The sequence below is a fragment of the Struthio camelus genome, chromosome 3 (assembly GCF_040807025.1).
Source record: "Struthio camelus isolate bStrCam1 chromosome 3, bStrCam1.hap1, whole genome shotgun sequence".
NCBI classification, from domain to species: Eukaryota; Metazoa; Chordata; class Aves; order Struthioniformes; family Struthionidae; genus Struthio; species Struthio camelus.
In genome coordinates, this window is record NC_090944.1 from 37541716 (window position 1) to 37565896 (window position 24181).

Here is a 24181-nt window from a genome sequence, read left to right on the forward strand (position 1 = left end):
CTTCTGATACAAGAGCTTATGTTATAAATTTCTCCAGTTTTCATTGTAAGTGCTCAAGTTCTGTACAGGTTAATGGGCTGAACTCGTTTATTTCTTGCACAGGTAGACAAAAGCTAACTGAGGTTTTGCAGATTCTCTCCCTTGTGTTTTCTCTTGCATGCACATGCGCGCTCGCGCGCTCTCGCGCTCTCTCTCTCTCGCGCGCTCTCTCTCTCTCTCTCTCTCTCTCTTTTTTAAATGGAAGAAAAACCTACCAAGTTCTGATTAACAACTCAGAGTATGTTATTTGAGGTATTCTGTTTCTGAAAAAATTCTGTAGAGCTTTATATCATCATGGAAGTCTGTACTTTTAATTAGTTTTGATGGCTTTTTTTCTACAGTTAGATTTGATTTACTTGAATAAAATGTAATCCTTTTTTTTAATATATTTTGATATTGCTTGGGATTTCGTCTTGCAGTTTGTGTGGTCAGACTGCCATACTTCAGAGCTCACATTAAAAATTAAGTGGGGCAGGATCAGAGTTTTACTTAGATGTTTTCTTTTTCCCCACGTTTCGATTCTGCTCTAAGGTAGAAGAAAATTGGTTGCATAGCAAAAGGCGATTAGGAGGTGCAGAAGTTAATTTAGCTAAGGTGAAGCATTCATGAGATCTTGCATACAGATACTCACTGAAAAGCTTCTGGACAACTATAATACAGAAAATTACATTTCAGTTTGGCTAATTTATGAAGTTAGCAAAAAAAAACTTTCCTATTGAAAAAAATCTGAAAATGTTAATAGGACATTTATTTTCTGAAAATAATGCTAGTACTTCAAACTATTTTGAAACCAGGTGGTACGAAGCAGACCATATACTGTGTATCGTCAATAAAAAGGAGAAAGGATGAGGAGATAGATTAAAGCTTTGAACTTGTGAGGCCACCTAAGTTGCGTGCACAGTGTTTTTAAGGGTGGATGCATAAATAGCAAATGAATCATTGATGTGACAACATCCTTTATAGGAAACAGTAATTAAAGTAATTATCATGCCCTAGTTCTGGTATGTTTGTTGAATAATATGAGTATATTAAACTTGTACATTATATAAGATATCATCCATTTATAGCCATGGATGATGCTGTTAGTTTTCTGCCTCAGTTACCGTTTTCTTTCACTCTGGAAAGCCTTGTAACATTAAAAGCTATCATCTGTGTGCAGCTATAGCTGTAGAAAAACTATTTTGAGAAATACTATATGATACTAGACATAAAACATTATTATAACGTATGATTAAAGAATGGAAGGACTCCAACATGTTTTATGTTTGTAGCTGTACCATTCTGTTACTGTTTTTTCTACAGGTTATATTGTTCTGCGGCAGTATTTGTAGGAGTGTTATTAATACTGATACTGTTAGGGATAAAGAAAAAAGGATAGCACAAATTGTCTAAAATACATTGCACGTGTATAAGTATTTTATAAACCTGTTATATTTAGAAACCATGGTTTTGATCCTGTAGGACGGATTGGATTGTTTTTGTCCCTTTTTGCAGAAGTTCTTGTAACAAAGGATAATATACCTTTAAGAAAATAAAAAGTATGCATTGCTTAAAGGATGGGCTACTGAAGTTCAGTACTTAGAAAACAAGTGTTTGCAGTCTGTTTGCTGTGCTGCAAGTTCCATGTAAAGAGGTCTAATGATAATATTTTCTGAAGATCGGTTGTTCTTATTGGTAGAAAATCAAAAACTGAATAATTATTAATCAGCTGTGTTAGACTTGTACCAAAAGTAAACAAGAACTGCTGATGCGGGTGCTCTGATAACAAGGTAGCACAAATTTTTTTTGGCAACTGGTGATTTCATTGAGCTTTGAATGAAGCCTTCACTGCTGTGTAACGTGGACTCTGCTAAAGTTGCTGAAAATATCTTCTTCAGTCTCTGTGGGAGTAAAGTGGGTTGGTAAAGGTTCAGTCCGTCACTCATTTTCCTCCTTCTATTAGTGACATCTTCACTACCTGAAAGGAGAAACGATTGTGTCCGGGCAGTGTCTCTGCTTTATGTTGACTGGACTATAGTGGTAATGGAGCTGAGACACAGTATTAATGTTAATATAAATTTATAACAGATTTTAGAAGATCAGTGAACAGTGACATTAAGGAGAAAAAGTATTTGAGTATTTATGCATTATGCAGAAATGGAGAATACTTTAGTTATTTAAATACAAGAACTTTATAAAAATGCATGAACAGTGGTTTAATTCCCATTAGGTGAGCATCAGGATTGGGGCCTCCTTTCAAAGAAGTAAAGAATTGAACTTTTTTTTTTTTTTTTTTAATATATAATCAAAGTTTCCAGTCCTGTTGCAGTGTTTTCCCTGTGTTTTTTAAGCCAAATGCAGTGGGCTAAAGAGAGGAAATTATTTCCACAGCAAATGATTGTCTGTGGCAATGCGCTTGTTACATTTACTTATAAAACTTAAAATGCTAATTACTGGCCCACACTGAGTTACGTTCTGACAGCTACTTTTTTTTATCTTTTGTTTTACTCATAGTTACAGCTTTACAGCAAACAATTATTTTATGAATAAACTGGCTTCTGCCTGTAATATTTTTAAAATCTTATTTCTTGGTAGTTGGTTTCTCTGGACATCTGCTTTTGTTCTATAAATTGAATGTATGTAAATTAATTTAAAAATAGCCTGAAGATTTTGAAAACAAATTGTCCAAGCCTAAACTTTCCATTTCACAGATGGGTTTTAATTTGCCACAAATATACTAAAGAAAATTTGCTAATTCTACAAGAGATTGTGGAAGGTTTACATTAATTATTCTCTCTTTCTCAACTCTTATATATAATCCCTTCCTTTCCGATTTTATGAGGTATTTCTTCATGCTGGTATGTGAGGACTGTCAGAGATTCTTTAAAAGGCATGAGGCAGTAACTTTGTCTGTGTAGAAGTCCTAATGAGCAATAGTGCTGTCTGCTGTAACTGTCACTGCTCTTTGGGTTTTATATTAAAACTGGTTAAAGCAATTATAATCTTTTATTGATTAAGGCATGATTTAATATTTTAAAACACGTTTTTCTTTCTCTTTCAGCTTTACATCTTCCAATCCAGCCTTACAACATGGTTAAAACTTGCTGCACTCCAAACCTGAAGCAGTCTGCAGTCAGAAACTTTGATGTTTTAATAGTCCAAGATATCAGAACCTCTTCAGTCACAACTGACAGCTGTGCAAGAAGACATCCTTGATCCTTCAAGCCATGCTTCAGTCCTCCTTGACTCCCCTTTTTAGTCTTTGAGCATCCCCCTGTTACTTTCACTTTATCCAAATATAGTTGATGTTACGAATCATAATTGCATTTTGTGTGCAGATGAGTGAAAAAGATAATATGCAAAAGTGGCGTTACGGTAAAAAGGATTATTCACATTATTAGTATCAAAATCAATATCTTCTCTCTGAGCCTTGGAAGTTGCAGTCTACTAGTGTGAAGTAATTTTAGTAAAAGTAGTGAAAGTTTTAGTGAGGAAGCACCAGTTTTTTATATCATTTTGTATAACTAGGTTTAAGCAAGACCACTGTAAACACTTGAATTCTGCTTATAGTACAGGTTTCATGGATGTTTCCAGATCCTGCCTTTGTAGTCTGAGTTTCTGAATGCAAGGATTTACTGTGCCTGGTTACATACGGTGTAGTTGAAACATTATTGAAAAGACTGGAATGAGGCCAAATGGATATTCCATCTTCAGTAGTTTGCTTAAGATGGCTTGAAAGACAGCTGTCCATCTTGGTGTGTATGGTTAGTGAAATAATTCTGTATGATCTATTTCTGAACAGAATTCGTTATAGCTTTTCACTGTTTTTAATTGAAAAATAGAAATATAGAACAAAGAGAAAAAATACTACTGAAAGCACACATGTAAATATCTGTGAAGTTGGGCTCTAAGTAATCAGTTTATTCTTGGAAGACTGTCTACCTCTTCCACTCTGCTTCATTGCCTTGAATTATGTACGTTCAACAAAGTTAAACAGCTAAGAAAAAAAATCACTTGGAGCCTGAAATTTTTTTTTCGGATAACAAACAGATGGCATAGAGCTTCCTAATATAGATTTTAGACCATCCCGTTTAGATAAAGCCTTTGTTATAAGGGGAAGGGGGCAACACCATACCCCAGCCTGTTTCTGGTATCCATAAACCTGAATATAAAGATTCAAATTAGATGCCTATCTCTGCACTAGTGGTATCTGTCACCGTCCATATTGCCCGCTTGCCGTTCTTGATCTGAGCTGAAAAATTCCATGTGCTGTCAACTTAAACTTTAAGATATGCAGCACCTTGTATATTTTAGTTCGTAGAGTTCATCTCTGCTTTTCTACAAATTCATTCTGCTCTTTTAAATATTAATCAAAATCTTTTAGTTTTGGCTGCTAAAGGTTGTAATCTGCCTTACTGATTTAAAAAAAAATAGTCTCAAATGCCTGAATTTCCAAAACGGAAGACAAATCAAATTTTATATATTTAATAAATTTCAAGTAGTATTTTTGGCTTCAGTCAATTTTTAGCCAACAGGTATTCATTCATTACTACACCAAAATATCTTTTAAGCATGAAGAAGCACTTGGCCTTTTGCTTTGATCTGATTTCAGCTCTGGGGGAAGCCTTATGTTTTAATTTTTTTTTTTTATTCTAGTTTTTGGTATCCCCAAAGCTTTGCTAGTATTTTCTTGCAGTGGTGCAGAATGTGTCTTATGTAGAGCATTCTCTTGTATACCATTGTAGTTGTGAAACAGTCATTCATGCTGGATTTCTTGTGATCTGATGTTTGGCTATAGGTTCTCAGAAAGAAGCAATCATCTTTGTGCTAAATTCTCATCACTTCTCTCTTGTCTTCCTGTTATGTTTATGAATATTATCATATTGTGGTAAGACCATCAGAAGGAATTATCCCGTAATGTGACCAACTTTCTTGTATGTCTTCATTTTGCTGGAACATAATTTGAAAAGATTCAGGTATTGATGAAACTTGAAGGAACCTGTGCCTTTGTAATTGAAACTACTAAATAGATCTGTAAATATTATTTGTTAATGAGGAAAAATAATAAAGTACTTGCAGCTCAGTTAACACAAAAATGCGAAAAAAATTTGCTTCACAGACTAGATTTAAAACTGCTTTCTTCAAACCTAGTGAACAGAAACATAGCAATATAGGCTAGGGAAGCTGGATATGATCTTTTTCTGAAGCCTCTGGAGCTTTAAAGCTTCTCAGACTCCTTTTGCAGTAAGAAAGTTGAGTTACTTCTACAGACAGAATTTAGTCTTGATTTATTTGGGAAGGCCAGGACGTAAGACCACCATATTTTCTTCTTTCCTCTTCTTGAGTTTCATACTTCTCCAGTTAGTAGGATTTTTGGTGTTTTGAGATACCTGTAGTTTCTTGAATACGTTAATAGCCTCAAAACCATCTGGAGTGTTTGTATTTACAGCTCTGTGGTGAAAGAGAATGAGAGTTCCTTTAAGCATGTTTTGTAGTGTTTGTATGGTCTTGCAAAGTAGGTAAGTCAGCAGATAGTAAGCAGATCCTAAACTTAATAGGAACATAGGTTAGATAAGTTAAGAATCTTTTTCCTTAGAATCTTCTTACAAAAGGGATTTTTAGGCTATTGCATCAAAGAGCAGGCTTTGCAGGTCAGTGACCACCGTTTCATTGAATTACTTTTAAATCAGCTCGATCTTGTATGGAATTCAACAGTGGAGAATCCAGTAAATAACTTTTCAATATTAACAAACAAGTCACACTTTTCATAGCACTTCTGCTGTCTTTCTGGATTTTCTTCAACCAGATATAAAATTATATTAAATATATGTTTTTGTGTATATATTAATGTAAATATGAAAAAGATGGGGAAAGATAAAATAAACGGATAATGCAGGAGCTCACTCTTCTTCGTTTGAAAAGAGAACTTGAGTAGTCATGACAGGTTCATTATTAGAAGAAAGGGTCGTAAAAGTAATTACTACCAATGAGCAGTCTCTAGAAATAGATTTACTGAGGTGTTTAACCTGTCTAATTTTGAAATTCCCCATTCTTCCAAAATAGTTCCACTGAGAAACTGTACCTAATACTTTAATTAGGTACTAATGTTACCTAATGGAGTTTTCAAAATGCTTCAGCAAAATAGTTAGAAATTATATAATTTTATTTTAGACCAAGTGATATTTGCAATACTGAAAATATGATATCTAAAAATTTTACTTTCAAAATAATGCAGCAAGCTTCAGTGAAGTGACTGTGAGATATGCAGTAATCAGTGTTCGTTTTAGTGTTTGAAATGTTTTAGATAACCATTAAGCATCGATTACCAAAGCCAGAGCTGAGCAACACTGAAGTGGCATGTACCTTATTTAAAAAAAGCCAACCAGTGTTAGCTAGCAGTGTGAACTGTAACTGAAGCTGAGCTCCTGATCTCAAATTCACCAGGAAATAGAACAAAATGCAGCTTGTTGTAAACAATTCAGTAATGATGGTCTAAGGAGTACGATATAAAATTCTTACTTGGCTATAATAGCTTTAGATTTCTGTGCTGGTGATATTTCCGAAAATGCTTAGGCATTTCTTACTGCTGTGGAAGATTACATGGTATCAGTTGTTGATACGTTCCTGCTATAAGGATGATGATCATGTTTGAAGGAAAATAAGGATAATATGCTCTTGCAAGAAAATTTCTTTTTGAATCTTATGTTTACCAGTTTTGAGAGCTTTCTTTTTTTAATCTCAATTTTTTTAATTGTACTCTGGAAAAAAAAAATTTATCCTGTTGGTAGGAGGTGGAGAGAGGTTATAAATTCGTAATGAGGTTATGATACTCTCTTGGACTATTGTGGCCCAAAACCTGTTTCTCAGGAAGATCATACCATGTCGTAAGGCTGGAGATGGATGTAAAGCTACAAAGAAAATCATTTATCAGGTAAGAACGAATTGTTGTGATGGAGAAATAAAAATAAGTACGCTGCATTCTGCTTACGTTGATATGTGTTCTCTTGTAGTCTATAAACTGATTTATATCTTACTTTGTTTTCAGGTTTATGGTAGGCTGTGGTAGATGTGATGATTGGTTTCACGGTGATTGCGTTGGGCTGAGTCTTTCTCAAGCGCAACAGATGGGTGAAGAAGATAAAGAATATGTGTGTGTGAAGTGCTGTGCTGAAGAAGACAAAAAAACAGAGTCTGTGGATCAAAGTATGCTGGATACTCAAGTGAGACTTGAAGTCCATGGAGAAGAAAGAACAATGGAATGTGAAAAACCAGGGATGTCAAAGCAAACATCTACTTGTAATCTAAGTGTAACTGAGAAAAAGCAAACAGAGGACACAGTGAAGCACAAAGTCAAAATTTTTAGACGGGTAAGTTTCTTTAATGTTTAAAGTTCTTTTAATTATTGGGGTTTTGGATGGGGGTGTTTCTCTTTACCCTTTACAATTTAAAATACTATGCTTAATAGTATTTCAAACATTTTTCCTCATGTTTGTAATTTAGAATAAAATGTGAATCTAATCTAAAACGTACATTATTATCCTCAGAGTAAACATATATATTTTTAAACTGATTTGACTATTTTGAGAGGGGTATTATTGCTAAACTCCTGTCTGTTACTTTGAGCAGAGGTATGTGCATATGTCGTGTGTGTGTGTGTATAGTTACTTTTATTTTAAACAGATATACATACATACATACATGCATACATATATGGAGAGCAGAACACCCCATTCAGAAGCAGCTCGCAACCATCTTGCCCAGGGAAAGAACATATGAAAAATTTAATAGATGAGACTTGCACCCTAGTTTGGAAGTTCTGGTTATTAAATTTAAATCTTAGTTCCTGTTTGGAATTTGTGGTATCAGATGTTACCAGTAAATGGTCACTGTTGTAACTAATAGTGTGTATGAGGCTCAGTGGTAGATTTGTGTATTGTTTTTTACATAAGTGCTATCTTGAAGAACTTGACTGGAATTCTGGAAGTTAAATGCGCTGCTTCTATTGGGCATCTGCTAATAGGCTGTATTACGTAGAATGCACATCTCTTAAATGTCTGTCAGACCATTGATTTAACCTTAAATTGTACGTGGAAGAAAATATTTAACTTTTTAATTGCAGTTTTTCCTGCTTTTTTGTCTTGTTTTATTAACCAAAAAAAGAGCAGTGAGATGGCTTATTTTTATTATACTTCATCAGAATATTTTAGTAGATAGTATCATATTCATGATGATTTAATCATCAGTGATCACTTTTACCTTATCTTTCTGAGTAGTATTATCGTAATTCTGATAATAAACCATTCTGTTTAATTTTGACCAGATTTTGTTTTACCTCTACTTTCTGATCACATGTGACTTCTTCTGCATACTTGGCTAAACCTGGATAAGGGAAATTAATTGGTATTCCTGAGCTTTTTAAATAGCTGAAAGCATACAGTTGTTTACAACTTAGAGCTTAACTGCAAATTGCTTGTGTTGTGTATGGGGCCAGTTTTTCCGAAGAGATTGTTGAACAATGTTTGGTGGTAATTTGAGATACCGTTTAGTAATGTTCTAAAAAGCATTATTTAATATTGCATGCATCCAGGGATTTAATTACACCGTCTTCCACCTGAGAGAGAAAATTTGGGAAGAATGCATGGTGATTACATAGTGGTTCATTGTAGCATTCAGTAGCATGCTAATGTGTAAATGTTTATTTCAGGAATCTGGTGAGGGGAAGAACTTACCAGAATGCAGAGACTCGGATACTAAAAAAGGGCAACATGTTCCTACTCGGAAAGCGTCACAAGCTGCTCTACCTCCTCGGAGGTCCTCTGAAGATAAAAATGAAAAAATGAGTAGAGAGTCATGTAGCGTGGTTGAAAAATCCACAAAATCAGGTAATGCATTTGGAGAAGTGCTTCATGTTGTAAGTCACGTACACGTACAACGAAGCATGAGGTCTTTCTTTATAGTATCAATTTTTAAACCACATTTCATAGTGTAATTGATGGTGATCTGGAAAGCTGTTTACTCCCGTGATGTTTAGGATCTTTGTTTCTCGTATCTTCTTATATTTTATATAGCAGGGAAACGTTTCCTGTGTAGGTGTTTCCTATTTGAATAGGAGATGATGATGCTCACGTAATCAAGAATGGAAGAAAAAACTTCACCAAAGACATCTCTTTATTAAGAGATAATCTCTCATCTGTTTGTTTCGTACTGTGTAAATGAGATACTCTTCCATAAAATACCACAAAATATTCAGTGTACATAAAACTGTTTTAATTGCTATATAAACAGTATTATTTACCTTACTGATTTCTTTTGGCCAAATTGATAAATTATATCAGAATTCATTTCAAAACGGAACGCTATATTCCCCACTGAACCATCAATTTTTCATTCTAAATTGTAATTGAAAGGTTGAAGGGACATATTTTTCTTTGGAAAAAAAAGTCCCTCTCCTCTCACCCTCCCCCCCCCCCAAAAAAAAAAAAAAAAAAAAAACCACACCTACTCACCCTTCCAGGAAGGATTGTTCTTATGAGATCACAATAATGTGACATTTTCATCATTTGGCACAGACATCTCAGGAGCACAGCTAGTGAGATTTTGTGTCAGAGAACTGCACCTTTAAATCGTAAACTCAACCTCTGAATCCTTGTCTAAACAAACTCTGCTCCTAGGGGAGATCTGCAGGGTTGATTGTAAATCTGAATGTAAGCATTTATATTACACAGAATAATATCCTTCAGACTTCCAGCATCTTCCTATTCATCTTTGAAAATCTCAGTCACAAAATATCTGACATCCTTTCTAACTGCAAATTGTATGGAGTGAAATAAATCTTTGGCATCTGTGAAATAATTAAACTGTTCTCCTGATTCACTTAATATATTTTAGATGACAAAAGGATTTTACAATGAAGAGTTCACAACAGATACTAATTTAAAGATAATTTTTCAATGGGGGACTTGGCTGTCTCATTTAGGCCAATTAGCATAAAATTGTTAAGTAGAACATTTATCTTAAAATTAATTACTTTGAACGATGTTTGTAGTGGTGGTGTTATTGCTAACATTGCCCATCCTTTCCCTGTTATGGGACTGTATTTTCAGTTGGCTGAAACTTTGCCAAAGCGTTGCTGGCATGGGGAGGCTTTCTGTTTTCCCTGACTCCCCAAGGCTGTATTTTTGAAAAGGCGTCGTTGCAGTTCTTCATCCGCTTCTGAGAAGGAGATAAGCAAAAAATATATTGACCAAATAAAAGCACTATTAGAGCTGCGTTATTGAACAAGTCTAGCATTTTCCTATGTTAGATAACAGAGTAGAAGAATGGCAGATGATGGTATCAGGTCTGCGCCACCTTTTTGGTGAGGGGTAGGAAGATAGTTACATTAACAACAGCGTTTGTGATCCAACCACATAGTCTGCCCAGTGGAAGACTGTCATCTTAGCTACTTGAAAATGTGGTTAGTATGGGTCTGGTATTAATGCGTTTTAAGCTGCACTCAAAAGGCAAAAGTAATAACAAAGAACTATTTCCTTTTGCCATCAAACACACACCTTAGATCTTTATTGGGGTTCAATTTTTGTTTCATTTTTCAGAGTAGAAAATGAAGTTTAATGTTGTTTCTTTTCTTTTGATTTCCTTAATTTAGAGCAGTAGTTTTCCATTTGAGTGGTGCACTCATGTGCTGAGACATATCAGCTGTCAGTTGAAACAAAGTTAAAATTTGAAATAATTTTTTTAAATGATTGTAATTTGATTAGAAGTTGCAATTATTTATGATACAGACCTCATAGTGGTTTTAGTAGGCTTTGTGAAAGAGTGTGTTATCTGAGATGAGGAGCTAAGGTTATTAGAATTGAAATTATTTTAATGGTAGCAGGTTCAAAAATCCGAATTTTAATGAAAAACTCTAATGTGCATAATGTGCCGATTTTAATAAATGCTTCCCAGTATATTATTTCTCAGTTTGCCTCCTTGAAAAATTAATTTATGTCCTCACAGAAATTCAGATCAAGGTAAAAAGCATTGTTCAGGTTTTTTTCTTGGCTTGGTGTAGGAGGAAATACATTAAGCCAAAGAATTTTGAAAGCTCTAATTGCTTCTGCTAGAGGAATGTTTTTTTTCTGGATTAATCTGTGCAATATAAAAATCAAATCAAACAAGGAAAAAAAAAAACCCGCTTGAAATCTATTCCTTCTTCTTGAAGGTGTAAACTCTTAGCAGTTTGAAACTTCAGGATATCCAGTAGCAAAAAATGTTTACATCAGTGGCTGAGTAGTTTAAGATTTTTAACTCTGTGTATTTCAATAGGTGTTCATGAGAAACAAGAAATTAAGAAAAAGAAAAATGAGAAAGGAGGATCAAGTAGTGCAACACATCTGCCAGCTGTGTCAGCTTCAAAACCTTCTGCTGATCAGATAAGGCAAAGCGTCAAACAGTCTCTTAAAGAAATTCTGATGAAAAGGTATAAATATATTATCAAATGAAAATATTAATTTGTGTTCATATTTTCTTTAAGAAAGATGGAGAAAAAAATACTATGTTTTTGAAAGTATTTGGTAATTTTTCCACTTCCTTTTATGTTCTCTCGCAGATTAACAGACTCCAATTTAAAAATTCCTGAGGAGAGAGCAGCAAAAGTTGCCACAAGGATAGAGAAAGAACTGTTTTCTTTCTTTCGTGACACTGACTCAAAGTATAAGAACAAATACAGAAGTTTAATGTTCAATCTAAAAGATCCCAAAAATAATGTATGTATTATTTGTGTGTAACACTTTACAAAAGCCATTCATTTGCAGTAGATTAAAGGAACAATCTTTTGTCTGAATACGTTATTAATCTTTTCACGATTTCCCCTCTTTTTCTAAATGTCTCCTCATCTCTCTGAGTTCAGTGTTTTTGTTCTCTTCTTGCACACGCAATATTCTCTCTGTTCATTTCTCCTTTTTAACGAATCATTTATTCTGCAACTCCTTGACCCTGCTCTGCTTTATAGTAGGTTTACAAAATGAAGTGTGGATATAGCTTGCTTCTTTACTATTGGTTTGTTCTTTTTCCTGTAGTCTTACTTCCTATGCTGCTTATGTTTTCATCCAGAAGCTTTTCACTGCACTTTTTCATACCCCGATTTCTCAAATTTGGTCTTCTCTCTGTTTAAAAAAAAAAAAAAAATCGTTACTAGACTACATCACTTTTATGCTTTCCAGGAGCCTACTTTTCAGCATCATAGTCATCATCCTAGAAACTCCTCTCACAGGCTTCTCTTGTTTGCCTGTACCGCTAAATTATGTTAGAATTTTTTCTGCTAAGAATTGGCTAAGTCAGTCAAGAAGCACAGAGATCTCTTAATGCTAGCTTCCTCCTGTGTAATACAGGAGATTTGCGCCTTAAAAAAAGAAGTTTGAATTACAGCTGTAGAAGGCATAATGAATTCATTTTCTCTTTTGGAGCAACAGTTAATTTTACATCCGATCATTAAGCATTAACAAATTTGTTTTCATATACACTCTGTTATATAGAATAAACAGTAGACTCTGGAATTAATTTTTTTTTTCTTAAAGAAAAAATTAGCAGCGCTTCCTGGAGTGTGAAATAATTATATGCAACACCTGATCTATGTAGCTGTAGGTACTGATATCAAGAGAAGAGCGTATTGTACGTTGCCTTTCTACTGTCTTTCCTACTTGACTATTACTAGGAGCCAGTTTCGTTTTGATAGCACTAGTTAACTTTTCTTCTTTCTTTTAGATATTATTTAAGAAAGTACTTAAAGGAGAAGTTACTCCAGATCATCTGATAAGAATGAGCCCAGAAGAACTGGCTTCCAAAGAACTGGCTGCTTGGAGACAAAGAGAAAACAGACATGTGAGATTGATCAACTTCTGCTTAGCTGGCCGCCTAAGAATATTTAACTTTTGTTTTCAGGTTGCATGTGTTTAGAAAGAGCAGAATGCGTGTTGCAGAAAGCAACTCTGACTAGTCAGGAGGACCCCTGTATTCTATTTAGTATTCAAAAAACAAAGAGAGGATGTTGGTGCAGAAGTTGAAGCAGCGTGGTAAATTCCTGCAAGACAGAAACCCTTGTATTTTCCCGTGTCACAGAGTTGTTTTGCTGCTCTTTCTTTCACCTCAAGACCGAAGACACCTCTGTTTCGCCTTTAAAGCAAGACTTTAAAGCTCCAACAGGAGCTTTAAACCAAAGAAACCAAATTCTTAGCGAGAGAGAGAGCTCTCTTCTGACAAACCAAGCCTAACTGGAGAAGAGTTAATAATAAAAATGTCTTCAGCTCTTGGAAAGTTAGAATTGCCAATTTAAGCTTAGAGTTGAAGATCTGCTTCATACTTTGTTTAATTTTAGGTGAAGTTTGACCTGTTGGGATTTGTGTATTTAAATTTGTTTTATAAAACTGCTAGACACTTGCAAAATAAGAATGCTTTTTTGTCCTCCACGATTTCCTAACTGCAGTCCTTTTCCTGTTGTTATATTTGCGGGTTTCCAAATTTTACTGTATTATCTGAAAGTACATATATGTAACGTGCTGTTTTTACAGACAATTGAAATGATTGAGAAAGAACAGAGAGAAGTTGAAAGAAGACCTATCACAAAAATCACTCACAAAGGGGAAATAGAAATAGAGAGTGAAACACCAATAAAAGAACAGGAAGAAGTTATGGAAATCCAGGTAAGAAAAGAAAAAGCAGCATATTTAGTTCATTAAAATTACATTATTTAAGCGATTTGTTTATAATACTGTTGTTAAGATCTGTATCTTAATTGTTTATTTTTGATACATTTTGAATTTAATTTTTCTTTTATCCTCATTGACTTTCACTTCTGAATTTGGGTTTTCTTTTGTTTGTTTTCTATGTTGTGTTCATGCCTGTCTGAATTCTAGCAATAGCAGAAAATATTCTAAATCTTACCTAAAAGAAACTTGGGAATATCAGTTCAGTACTTTAATTCATTTGTACTTTTTGTGATATCCTTTTAGAAAAATGAAAAATCGAGCTGAAGAGAGAATTTTATGCCTGAAAGGAAGAAAATATTGAAAAAAATTAAGCAATATGGATAGTAATATTAAGAATTTTAACAAAGGAAAAAGTTAACTGTAATGTGTTTGACTTTCCTTAGGAACCTAATATGGTGAAGTTGTTGGAGAAGTCAGAGGAAGCTGAAAAAGATAAAGAAGTAAATGAATCTGCATCTCCAGACACCACAAGTCAACACAAAAATCATCTCTTTGATCTGAATTGCAAAATCTGCATAGGTAATTTTGAAAAGCATATTAAAATAAATATATCACAGTTGTATAGTGTTTTTCAATCATAAATCTCAGTATACCTCAATAATGTAAACAGATGTTTTTGTCTCCAGTTTACAGACTAGGATGTGGAAGCAGTATGCTCTTTTATTATTTACAAAAAGAGTCAATTTTAAAATGATAGGCTATTGGCATAAAGATGTCATCTATTTAAAAAAAAAAAAAAAAAAAAAAAAAAGACTGCAGACAGAGAAAGAAACCCTCTAAATGGGTGCTATAATCCTGCTGTATTTACTTCCACATGTCTTTATCCTATTCAACTGCAATGGCAATATGCTGTATTTTTCACTGCAACCTCCATGTCTTCAGAGAAAATCCACTTTTTTCTTTAATTAAAAATAAATATCCCTCCAATTCATTCTCTCTAGGCCGAATGGCGCCACCTACTGATGATCTTTCTGCGAAAAAAGTGAAAGTGTCTGTTGGAGTTGCACGTAAACAGTCAGACAATGAAGCAGAAAGCATTGCAGATGCACTTTCTTCAACATCAAGTATTTTAGCTTCAGAATTATTGGAAGAGGATAAACAAGACTTATCAAAGTCGTCATTCTCATCTCTCCCAAGGTAATAAAAAACTGTGGAAGTATTTTTAAGTGAAAGATAATATTCCTCTCATTAATCTATTGTGAGAAAAATTCAAATTTTTTTATGGCATTTCATAATCCCCTTGTGTACTTGAAGTTGCACAGCTCTTAGGAATGGGGTTATTTGCTGGAGTAAATCATGCTGTGCATTTGTGTAAATAATATCGCTTGTATTGCTGTGATTACTGTCTTAATTCTCACGTTTCCCTTTGGGCAAAATAAGCTGCCTTACGTTTGCTGGTGCAGAGATGCTTATAAATAATGACATATGGGTTCATATTAAGAAGGTCAGAATTAAGATTTCATATGTCATCATGCTATTAAGGAACATGGTATGTACAGTGTTGCAATTGAATGAGTGTATGTGTGTGTGTATGTGCATGTGTCTGTTTGTATCTATATATGTGTACATATGAAGTTAGGTAATTAAATGTCTGTATTCCAGACATGTAAAAGATTGATTAATCAGGCTAGTTTCAAATCTCAAAACAATACTTTTCTAGAAAAGACAATCATAAACACTGAAAAGTGTAGCATTTATTTTTTACTCTTTATCAATCAATGTCTATTTGTATTGACCCAATTACTCCTTAAAAATGTTGCCCCAAATTAACTGTTACGCAGTACCGTGGAGCTGATGCCATGCAGTTAGCACTAATGTCCACAGTCTATGTCAAGGAGGTCAAGGTGGCTGCACTGGAGATCTTTTCAGTGTGAAAAGCTGGAACTGAGAGGGGGACTTCCTTCTTCCTCGTTTTACTTTGTTCTTCGCTGGTGTTTTATGCTCACTGTACCCTCCGCAGAAAGAAAAGAGAAACAAGGACGATCTCATCTGTTCCCGACACAGTTTATCAGATTTTTACGGTTGCTCTGGTTTTGCCAGGCATCCTTTCTGCTCATTCTGCAGGATTATTCTGGTTCTACCAGACCTCTCTCCTGCCTGCCTTGTTTCCTTTGTTGTTGTCTTGCAGATTTTACTATTGTTTACATATGTTTCCTGTACCCCATTTATGAAACTAAGCCAGGAGTCTTTATTTGCAATTACAGATTATACGCTTAACTGTGTTAAATAAATGATTACGTTCAATTGCCTGCGTTAATGTGCTTCTGTGTCTATTCAAGGCAAGCAAATACTCGTTACATCTTGTTTAGTATGTTCCTATGTTATGGAACAGGCAACAGGCCTTTGCTTTAGCTACAGTAGTTTCTGGCACAAATGTGTTTTAAAGAATGGTGGAGTTAGAATAATATTGAATGCAATATATTACCGTATCCACTCTGCAGTGCCATTAGCGTTTGTGTCCATTTTAATAGCCTTTAATAACTCTTAGAATGGGGAAATTTTCCATGCTTAAAGGATGCATTACTGAGCTGATGTGCTCTGTTTCACTGGAAAATGAGAAATACAGTTGTCTGTCTGGCTGTCTGTTGTCCATACTTGAACCGCAAGTAGGTTCAACTGAAAAGGAAAGTTCTTAATCAGACATAATTTCTTTTACAGGAGATCATGGCGTACATGATCTTAACGTTATTATATATAATGTTTTAGACAAAGTTTTTGTTTTGTCTTTGTCGTTTTTAGATCAGAAACACCTGGTACTGTGGAAAGTGAAACACTGTTTCTGGCACGCCTGAATTTCATCTGGAAGGGTTTTATCAATATGCCTTCTGTGGCAAAGTTTGTTATTAAGGCCTACCCAGTCTCTGGCTCTTTTGAGTATTTAACGGAGGTATTTATATTTACTGTAAAGAATGAACAGTTCATTTATTAAATTGAATCACTAATTTGTTTACCTTATGGACTAGTAATAGTATAATGATGAAAAGCAGTGAAGCATGATGCTGAGTAAAGTACTTGTGGGCTGAAATAGGTTAGGTAGGGTTTATGTATTTAGTACTCAAGTATGTTTCGGTATACAAATGGACCCTTGATTCATCAGGTTTTAAGTTCTCTGTTGTCTTTCAGGATGTCTTGCTCTTGTGTGTTTTGAGGAGAGCAGCAGTATTTCCAGAGCTGCTTTTATGAAGGTTTAGTTGTGTTTAGTTTATCATGGACCGTCTTCTGTAGTATAGGAGTAAAAGGGAAAGGTGGGACAGAATTTGCCATCAAAATAACCATCGTTGTAGCATCCATTTCCTGAATTAGAGATGAGAAAATGATAGCTGTTTTGAACTCAAAGCATTAAATGAGCCAATATATGTGAGGTTTTGGGTTTTTTTTTCTCCTCTCAAGGGAAAAGTGTCCATGCTGGTGGTTGCTGTTGACAGTGCAAGTTATCTTCTACAATAGAAAACTATATAACTCTTAACTCCTGTATAACAGGAGTTTTATCTTTTTCTAACCTGGTGGCAATTTCATCTTAATTTTCAGTTATAAGACTGAATTGACCTTAGGGGGAAAAAAAAAAAAAAAAAGGTTTATGTGGTGTTCTCACAATCTGGGAGGCAGGAAAAGGATGTGAGTCTTTAAGAGTTGTCTTTGTGAGATGACATAAAGATCAAAGAGGTCACAGGGCTCAGTGTTACTTCTCACCGGTGACATAGGATGCGTCAGCTTTCTAATTAGAGTTAGGTCTTCTATTAATGTGATTTTATTTACTTTGCTATAAATAGTCAGTGAAATGCAGGGCATACAGTACTCTTTAGTACTAAAGGATTATTTTACAAACGTAATGTTCTTTACATTAACTCTTCTGCTTTATTTCAAAAAACTATTTTCTTCTAAGGTATTACTAAATGATTCTGGAAGTCTGCCTATGTCGCTTGTGAATAATGAACTTGATAGCGTCCAAGAACAAATCAGTGCCTATATATACGCGTGTGTGTAGGTTATGTTTTTCCCTTGTGATTAAGATTTTAAAATAGTTCGTTTTATTTCTTGATAGGCTTAGGACTCTCACAGCAGTTCTTAAGTATCTTACAGATACTTAAGCAATTACAGAGCAAAGTAACAGTACATTTGCAGTTAATGTTACTGGAGTAAATAACTGTCGGGGAAGGTTAGAGGGAATAGTATTGAGTGATAACTAATTTATTACAAGTTGTTGACTTCATACTGAAAATCCTAATTTAAGCATCCAAAATTTAATGTGAATTCATTTATTTCTTTCTACTGCTGTAAATTCTACTGACACTTTAAAATCTATAATTCCAGAACTGTAAGAATTAAGTATATTCTGAATATATGAAATAGATAGCAGATTTTTATCATTCTTTCTCATAGGATTTACCTGATAGTATTCAAGTAGGTGGCAGGATATCTCCTCACACTGTCTGGGAGTATGTAGAAAAAATCAAAGCTTCAGGGACCAAGGTAAGAAATTTTACATATTGAATGCTTAATATTTAACACACTTCCTGTTCACCCTAAAGATCTTTTTCTCCTGGAACGTTTGCAAAATACAAAACAATTTGAGGATAACTGATGGTTCTGTTGAATGGGGTAGATGGCAGCTAGTGGCATTCATTCTTTCTGTTGAACCATAATGTTTCACTTTGACAGTATTTATATTCCTTTGAAACAGTAATTCACTAGGTATATTTGAACCCACTTCCCACGTGTTGAGTGTTGCATTCAATTTCTGGACTGTTTCAGTATGGAAGACCACCTTGGTGGCCCTCTGCTGGACTTGTTTCACTGTGTGTGTGTGTCTGTCTTGTACTGGGGAGCCCTAAGCTAGTTGCAGTTCTCCAGATGTGGTCTCACAAGCGCTGAACGGAAGGGACTAATCATCTCCCTTGACTTGGTGGCTAGTCTGGTTGTAATAAGCAGGATATAGTTGGCCGCCTTTACAGCAAAGACCACTGCTCATTCACATACAACTCGTCTGTCTGGACCCCCAGCTCCTTTCATGCTGAGCTGCTTTCTCAGCAGCTGCAGCGTGCTCTGGGGCATGGGGTTAGTCCATCTCAGGGGCAAGATTTTGCATTTACCATTTGAACTTAATGGGCTCCGGTCAGCCATTTTCTGCAGTTTGCTGAAGTCCCCCTGAATAGCAGCCCTGCCCTCCAGCATTTCGGCCACTGTCTCCAGTCAGCTATAATCTCAAACTTGCTGAGAGCCATCTGTCCCATCTTTCAGGTAGTAAAGATGTTAAATGGCATCAGTCCCAGCATCGACCCCAGAGATGCAGCACTACTAACCAGCTGCTAGCTGGTTGCAGCCCTTTGGGGTCTGGTTGTCCATCCAGTTGTCTCTTTGTCTTATAGTCTATCCATTCAAACCGATTTTGCCAGTTTGGCTATAAGGACACTACGTGTTAAAGGCCTTGCTAAGCTGAAGGAAAACAACATTCACTGTGTTCTGCTTGTCCACAGAGCCAGTCATCTTATGACAGAAAGAGGCTAGTCAGGCACAACTTGACCTTGGTAAGGTCACCATCTTTTCCTTCAGGTGTTTGCAAATGGCTTCAAGGAGGATTTGCTCTGTGATGGTTCCTAAGTGAGGTGAGGCTGACAGGTCTTTAGTTCCCTGCATCTTCCTCCTTGCTTTTGCTGGAGGAGGACATGATGTTTGTTTTCTTGAGTCACCAGGAATCTCCTCTGATTGCCAGGATCTTTCAAAGATTATCGGTGGAGAGCAACCTCACAGTGGCATTGGCTGGCCAGCTGCCTCAGCACTCTGGGCTGCCTCTCCTCTGGTCTCCTGGCCTTGTGTATGTGTAGGTGTAGTTGGCCAAAGCGCTCCCAAACTCTTCCTCTGCCACAGCTCATGCTCCGCTTCCCCAGACTCTGCTACTAGGCCCGGGGACCTGGGAGGCCTGAGCAGGTCCTTTGCCAGTAAAGACCAGGGCAAAGGCGGCTTTGAGGATCTTGCTTTTTCCCATGTCCTTTGTCGCTAGGTCCCTGCTCCCTTGAGGAGTGCCCTCCCATTTTCCTTAGCCTTCTTGTTGCGATTCACTCATGGAAGCCTTTCTTGTTTCCCTTCACAGACCTTGCCAGTTTTGTCTCCTACTGTGTTTTGACGCTTAAGTCCGTCCCTGTGCCCTCAGGCAGTGTCTCTGTGTTCCTTGCTGGGTAGGCCATCCCTGCTTCCCCTGTCTCTGTGCTTCCTTCTGTGTGTTTGGGCTGATTTCCTTGTCTGTCCATGCTATCTCATGCTAATCCCTACACATTATAATGGACCATCTCATCTTGTCCTTTGAAGATCTGCAATAGTTCATAGAACACTTTACCTTATGAGGCAGTATCTCAGGGGTTCCTACCAAGAAATCTCTGAAAATGCTGCTCTCCTGATGTTTAGGGTGTAACTGGATTGCTTGTCTTGCTCAGTTGTTTCATGACTGCGTGCTCTGCAGTCTCATGGTTGCTGCAGCTGTCCCCATAAGTTAGCTTGTCGATCACCTGCATCAAGAAATGGTCTTCAGCACTCCAGAAAATGTCTGTATTGCTGACACCTTGCCACCTTGTCCGTCCTGCTGATATTGGGGTGGGTTAGGTCCCCTCAGGAATACCAGCTCTGAAATCGTGAGGCTTCCTCCAGTTGTCGAAAAAAGGTTTCATCTCTTCTGTTATCTTGATTGGGCAGTCTGTAGCAGACAGCCACCACAACATCACCTGTGTTGGTTTGACCTCTAATTCTGGGGTCTGTGAAGTAAGCCTTCTGGGCTTACTGGGGTCTGTGGCGTACTGAAGCAAGATATGTAGAGTCAATGTACCAGCTTATTGGTTGTCTAGGCTTTCAGTGCATGTTTGCTCCTCTGCTGGCTTCTCCTTCACATGTAATGATGATATGCCTTCTTTTAGCTAGTGAATGTAATGATCGTTAAGGAGTGATTTCAGGTACGTGATGCAGTGAGATATAGGCACTGGTTTCTAGTTTTGTGACTTGAGGCAAACAGGCCAACTCCAGTAAATAACTTTCAACTGAGAACAGACTGAGATTTTACTTCAAACCATTTTGTATTAGCTAAAGACCTAATAGTAATTAGCTTTCAAAGGTAGATCTGATTTCCGTTAGCTTTATATTCTCAAGGCTAGCTATCTTTGCTTTAAAAAAAAAAAAACAAAAAACAAAAAAACTAGGAGACTTATTTATGGAGATAAGCTAAATTCTCACTTATTTCTTCCACAAAGTTTAAGAATATCCTCTCTAGACATCTGTTTGATTTAAAAGGCTAGTGCATGCTCATTGCTGTTCTTGCAGAGTAAGACTCTGTCCTAAGTGTTACTAAGGTTGGTATGTTGAGACGGTATTATGAGATGTGGCTAAATTAACAAGAAATCTTAGGATGGGGAGACTTCAGGAGATGTGTTCTGGAACAGTAATTCTACCTTCTCTTGAAAAGGTACAGTAAGCTTGGGCCCTGCCTACTTGGCTATATTCAGGAGGGAAGGAGTTTTCGTTGTCCCAGTGAAGGTCCACATAGCTGATTTTCTGTGATGAAATGTATAAATAGTGTAGGTCTAAAATCTGTGAAAGACCATTTGGGGGTCTGAATAAATTTTTTTTTTTTTTTTGAGCTTGAGTGTCTCTTACTACTTTTTTTTTTTTTTTTTTGATTTGCTGCCAAGGCCAATATTTCAAGTTCCTGTATTCACCCTGAGTTGCATAGAATTCAGAAGCTTCTGCCTAAGAAGGCTTACTTCACAAATGCCTAACCTGCATTGGTTGGGCTTCACAAACAGCTGTACTGCTCAGCCTGGGACTTCTCCAAGCTTATGTGCTTAGGCATTTGCAAAAACACTGAAACCTGATGTGGTAGATATTTTGTTCCCTGAGTCATAGTTCAGAATTTAGGTGGTGAACTACCTAAATTCATTCTGAGGTTTTAGTAGCCATTTAATGCACAATACTTTCCTACAATGAAGTACCTTTCTCTAATTTCTGAAATGGGCAACAACTGTGATTTAAAGCAGAAATATAAGATAATATTACTTGATAAGATTACATTACTTGATTTATGATGTGATGATGCTGTATGATATTTGAGTCTAAAAAAATGCATTATCTTATATTAATGTCACTGTACAGAAGTAAACTGCTATTATTTGAAGTCATTGGAAAATGCATACTTCATTCCTTGTGTATCTAATTCTGGGCTTTTGGATACTGGTCTTTCTCTATTATTAATTGGTAACTTAGACTTGATAGACTGTACAAAATAACACTTTCTAATAATGTTAATGATGGGGTGGGAATAATTGCTTGGAAGCTGGCATTCTTCTGTAAAAACTTCTTATTTAGCAAGCTAATAAAAAGTTGCCTTCTTTGTCGTACACTGTAATGATTCCTTTGTTTTATGATGAAAGCTTCTCACTTATTTGCTCCATTTTTCATGATTCTTTTTGTCCTTCTGTCTTTTCCTTCTCCCTCCTCTGTTCTCTGCATTTTTAGAGAGGTATCTTCTCCTCCTCTTTGAACTGTACTTCTAAATGAAAAGCAATCCCTAAAACAATTAGAATTTCATAATAATGTATATGTAACCATCTCTTTTTTTTCTTCTCTGTTTGTAAACAGGAAATCTGTGTAGTTCGCTTTACCCCTGTAACTGAAGAGGATCAGATTTCCTATGCTTTGTTGTTTGCCTACTTCAGCAGTAGAAAACGTTATGGTGTAGCTGCCAATAACATGAAGCAAGTGAAAGATTTGTATCTCATCCCATTGGGTTCTTCAGATAAAGTTCCACATCATCTTGTGCCTTTTGATGGGCCTGGTAGGTACAGCATGGAATTTGGAACTTCGTTATTATAACACTCCCTAAAAGTATAATAGAAATTTAAAAGAAAAAGAATTTTATAAAATTATAGTTAATGCTTTTGTGAAAAATGCCAAGATAGTCTATTCAAATATGTCATGAATATTTCTTAGTGCTATATTAGTTTCTTTTAAAAGTATTAATTTCCAATTGTAAGATTATTTTGATGCTTTAAAAAAAAAATACCATTGCAGAAAAAATACTGAGTAACTTTGTTTTGTTTAGTATATTCTTCCTCTAACCTCGGTGTTACAATCGCAGTAAATTCAGTGATGCAAGTGACCTGTGATAGTAGTAATACAGAATTCCGTATAGATTTTGTGCCTTAAAAATAGTATTTTTCATTATTTGATATGTACTTACTCTTCACTAATTTATTGTTTTCCTTTAGTCTTCCAAACTAAAAAAAAAAAAAATCCAGGAAACCTTAAAAGCAGATGGACAAAGAAGAAATGATCCTGAAATGGCTCTCAGTTGTTCTGCTACAGCTGGGTTCTTCTATACCAATTTATTTTGGTTGTAAATATTTGTGGATGATTTTTCCTTTTGCAGTAGTCAGGGATGAAACTAAGAGGGATAAGATACAGCAAAGGGAGGTAGAGAGAATTTGGCAATTGAAGGGAATGAGAACTAGGAGTAGGTAAAGCTGAAAGGGAAATCTTTAGATATAAAATACGAAAAAGGTAGGAAGTAGATTCATTGTGGATGGTGCAGCACTTCACATAGTTTATTTCCAACAGACCCTTTTTGAAGGCAGTCCAGTTAATGGAAATTTCTCTTGGGGTATTGTCCAGGTCAAATGCACTGATAGTCTTCTGTATTTCTTTGAGTCCTTTAGAAGAGCATCTGGTGAAATGACAGAATACTCATCAGGACTTACCAATACTTACCTGGCTCTGCTTTGTATGCTGGAGCATTTTTAGAGCATTTCTGCACATAAAGAAATCAAAATTACCCTGTACTAAGTAGCTCACTTTGAAGAATTCGGTTGTGTGTTGCTTGCTGCCAGGATGGAGGCACAGGCCCTGTAGGTCCCATTCTATTCTGAACAGCTTCAACTTGGGCCATTCAAAAAATAGTAAAAATATTTTTATATTGACTGACAAAGCACCACCTAAATTTACATTCATATGGCCATAATCATCTACAGGGAAAATAAAATTGTGGAAGAGCTTTATTTCACGTGGGAATTATCTGTGCAGTAGAGAAACTCTCCATTTGTGACTTATTGACTCTTGTGTCCCTTTCTGTAGTAATAGATCTGGCTTTCTGGGAAGTTGAAAAATTTTCAAATCATTATTAATTTTAAAGTATTTACTTGATTTTACATGCCTTTAAATAAAGAGATTGACCTTCTTTTCCATTTTTATCTAGATCTTTTTAATTGTTTTCCTTTTTAGGTAACTTATTTGTATTAAAAATCTACAAAAATGACATTTTGGTACTGCTCAATGCGATGTATCACTTGGATGAGCTGAGGATAAACTTACGTTATCATGTGCTGGATTCAGCTCAGTAGGACAAGGCCACCATTTGGAAGTGGGATGGGGAGAGGGTTGTTGTC

At 35.8% G+C, this 24181-nt stretch overlaps 1 protein-coding gene across 7 annotated transcripts in view; it reads left to right on the forward strand.

The window, feature by feature from the left end:
- The window catches only part of PHF3 (PHD finger protein 3), a 55036-nt gene that overhangs the window by 27092 nt on the left and 3763 nt on the right, over positions 1–24181 (forward strand). For all 7 annotated transcript variants that reach the window (XM_068937473.1, XM_068937470.1, XM_068937472.1 and 4 more), the window contains 11 exons: positions 7064–7385; positions 8723–8900; positions 11326–11479; positions 11609–11765; positions 12763–12879; positions 13566–13697; positions 14147–14282; positions 14705–14900; positions 16503–16650; positions 18144–18233; positions 22380–22575. In XM_068937473.1, coding sequence (XP_068793574.1) covers positions 7064–7385; positions 8723–8900; positions 11326–11479; positions 11609–11765; positions 12763–12879; positions 13566–13697; positions 14147–14282; positions 14705–14900; positions 16503–16650; positions 18144–18233; positions 22380–22575 — 1826 coding nt within the window. The remainder of the gene's footprint in view (positions 1–7063; positions 7386–8722; positions 8901–11325; positions 11480–11608; positions 11766–12762; positions 12880–13565; positions 13698–14146; positions 14283–14704; positions 14901–16502; positions 16651–18143; positions 18234–22379; positions 22576–24181) is intronic.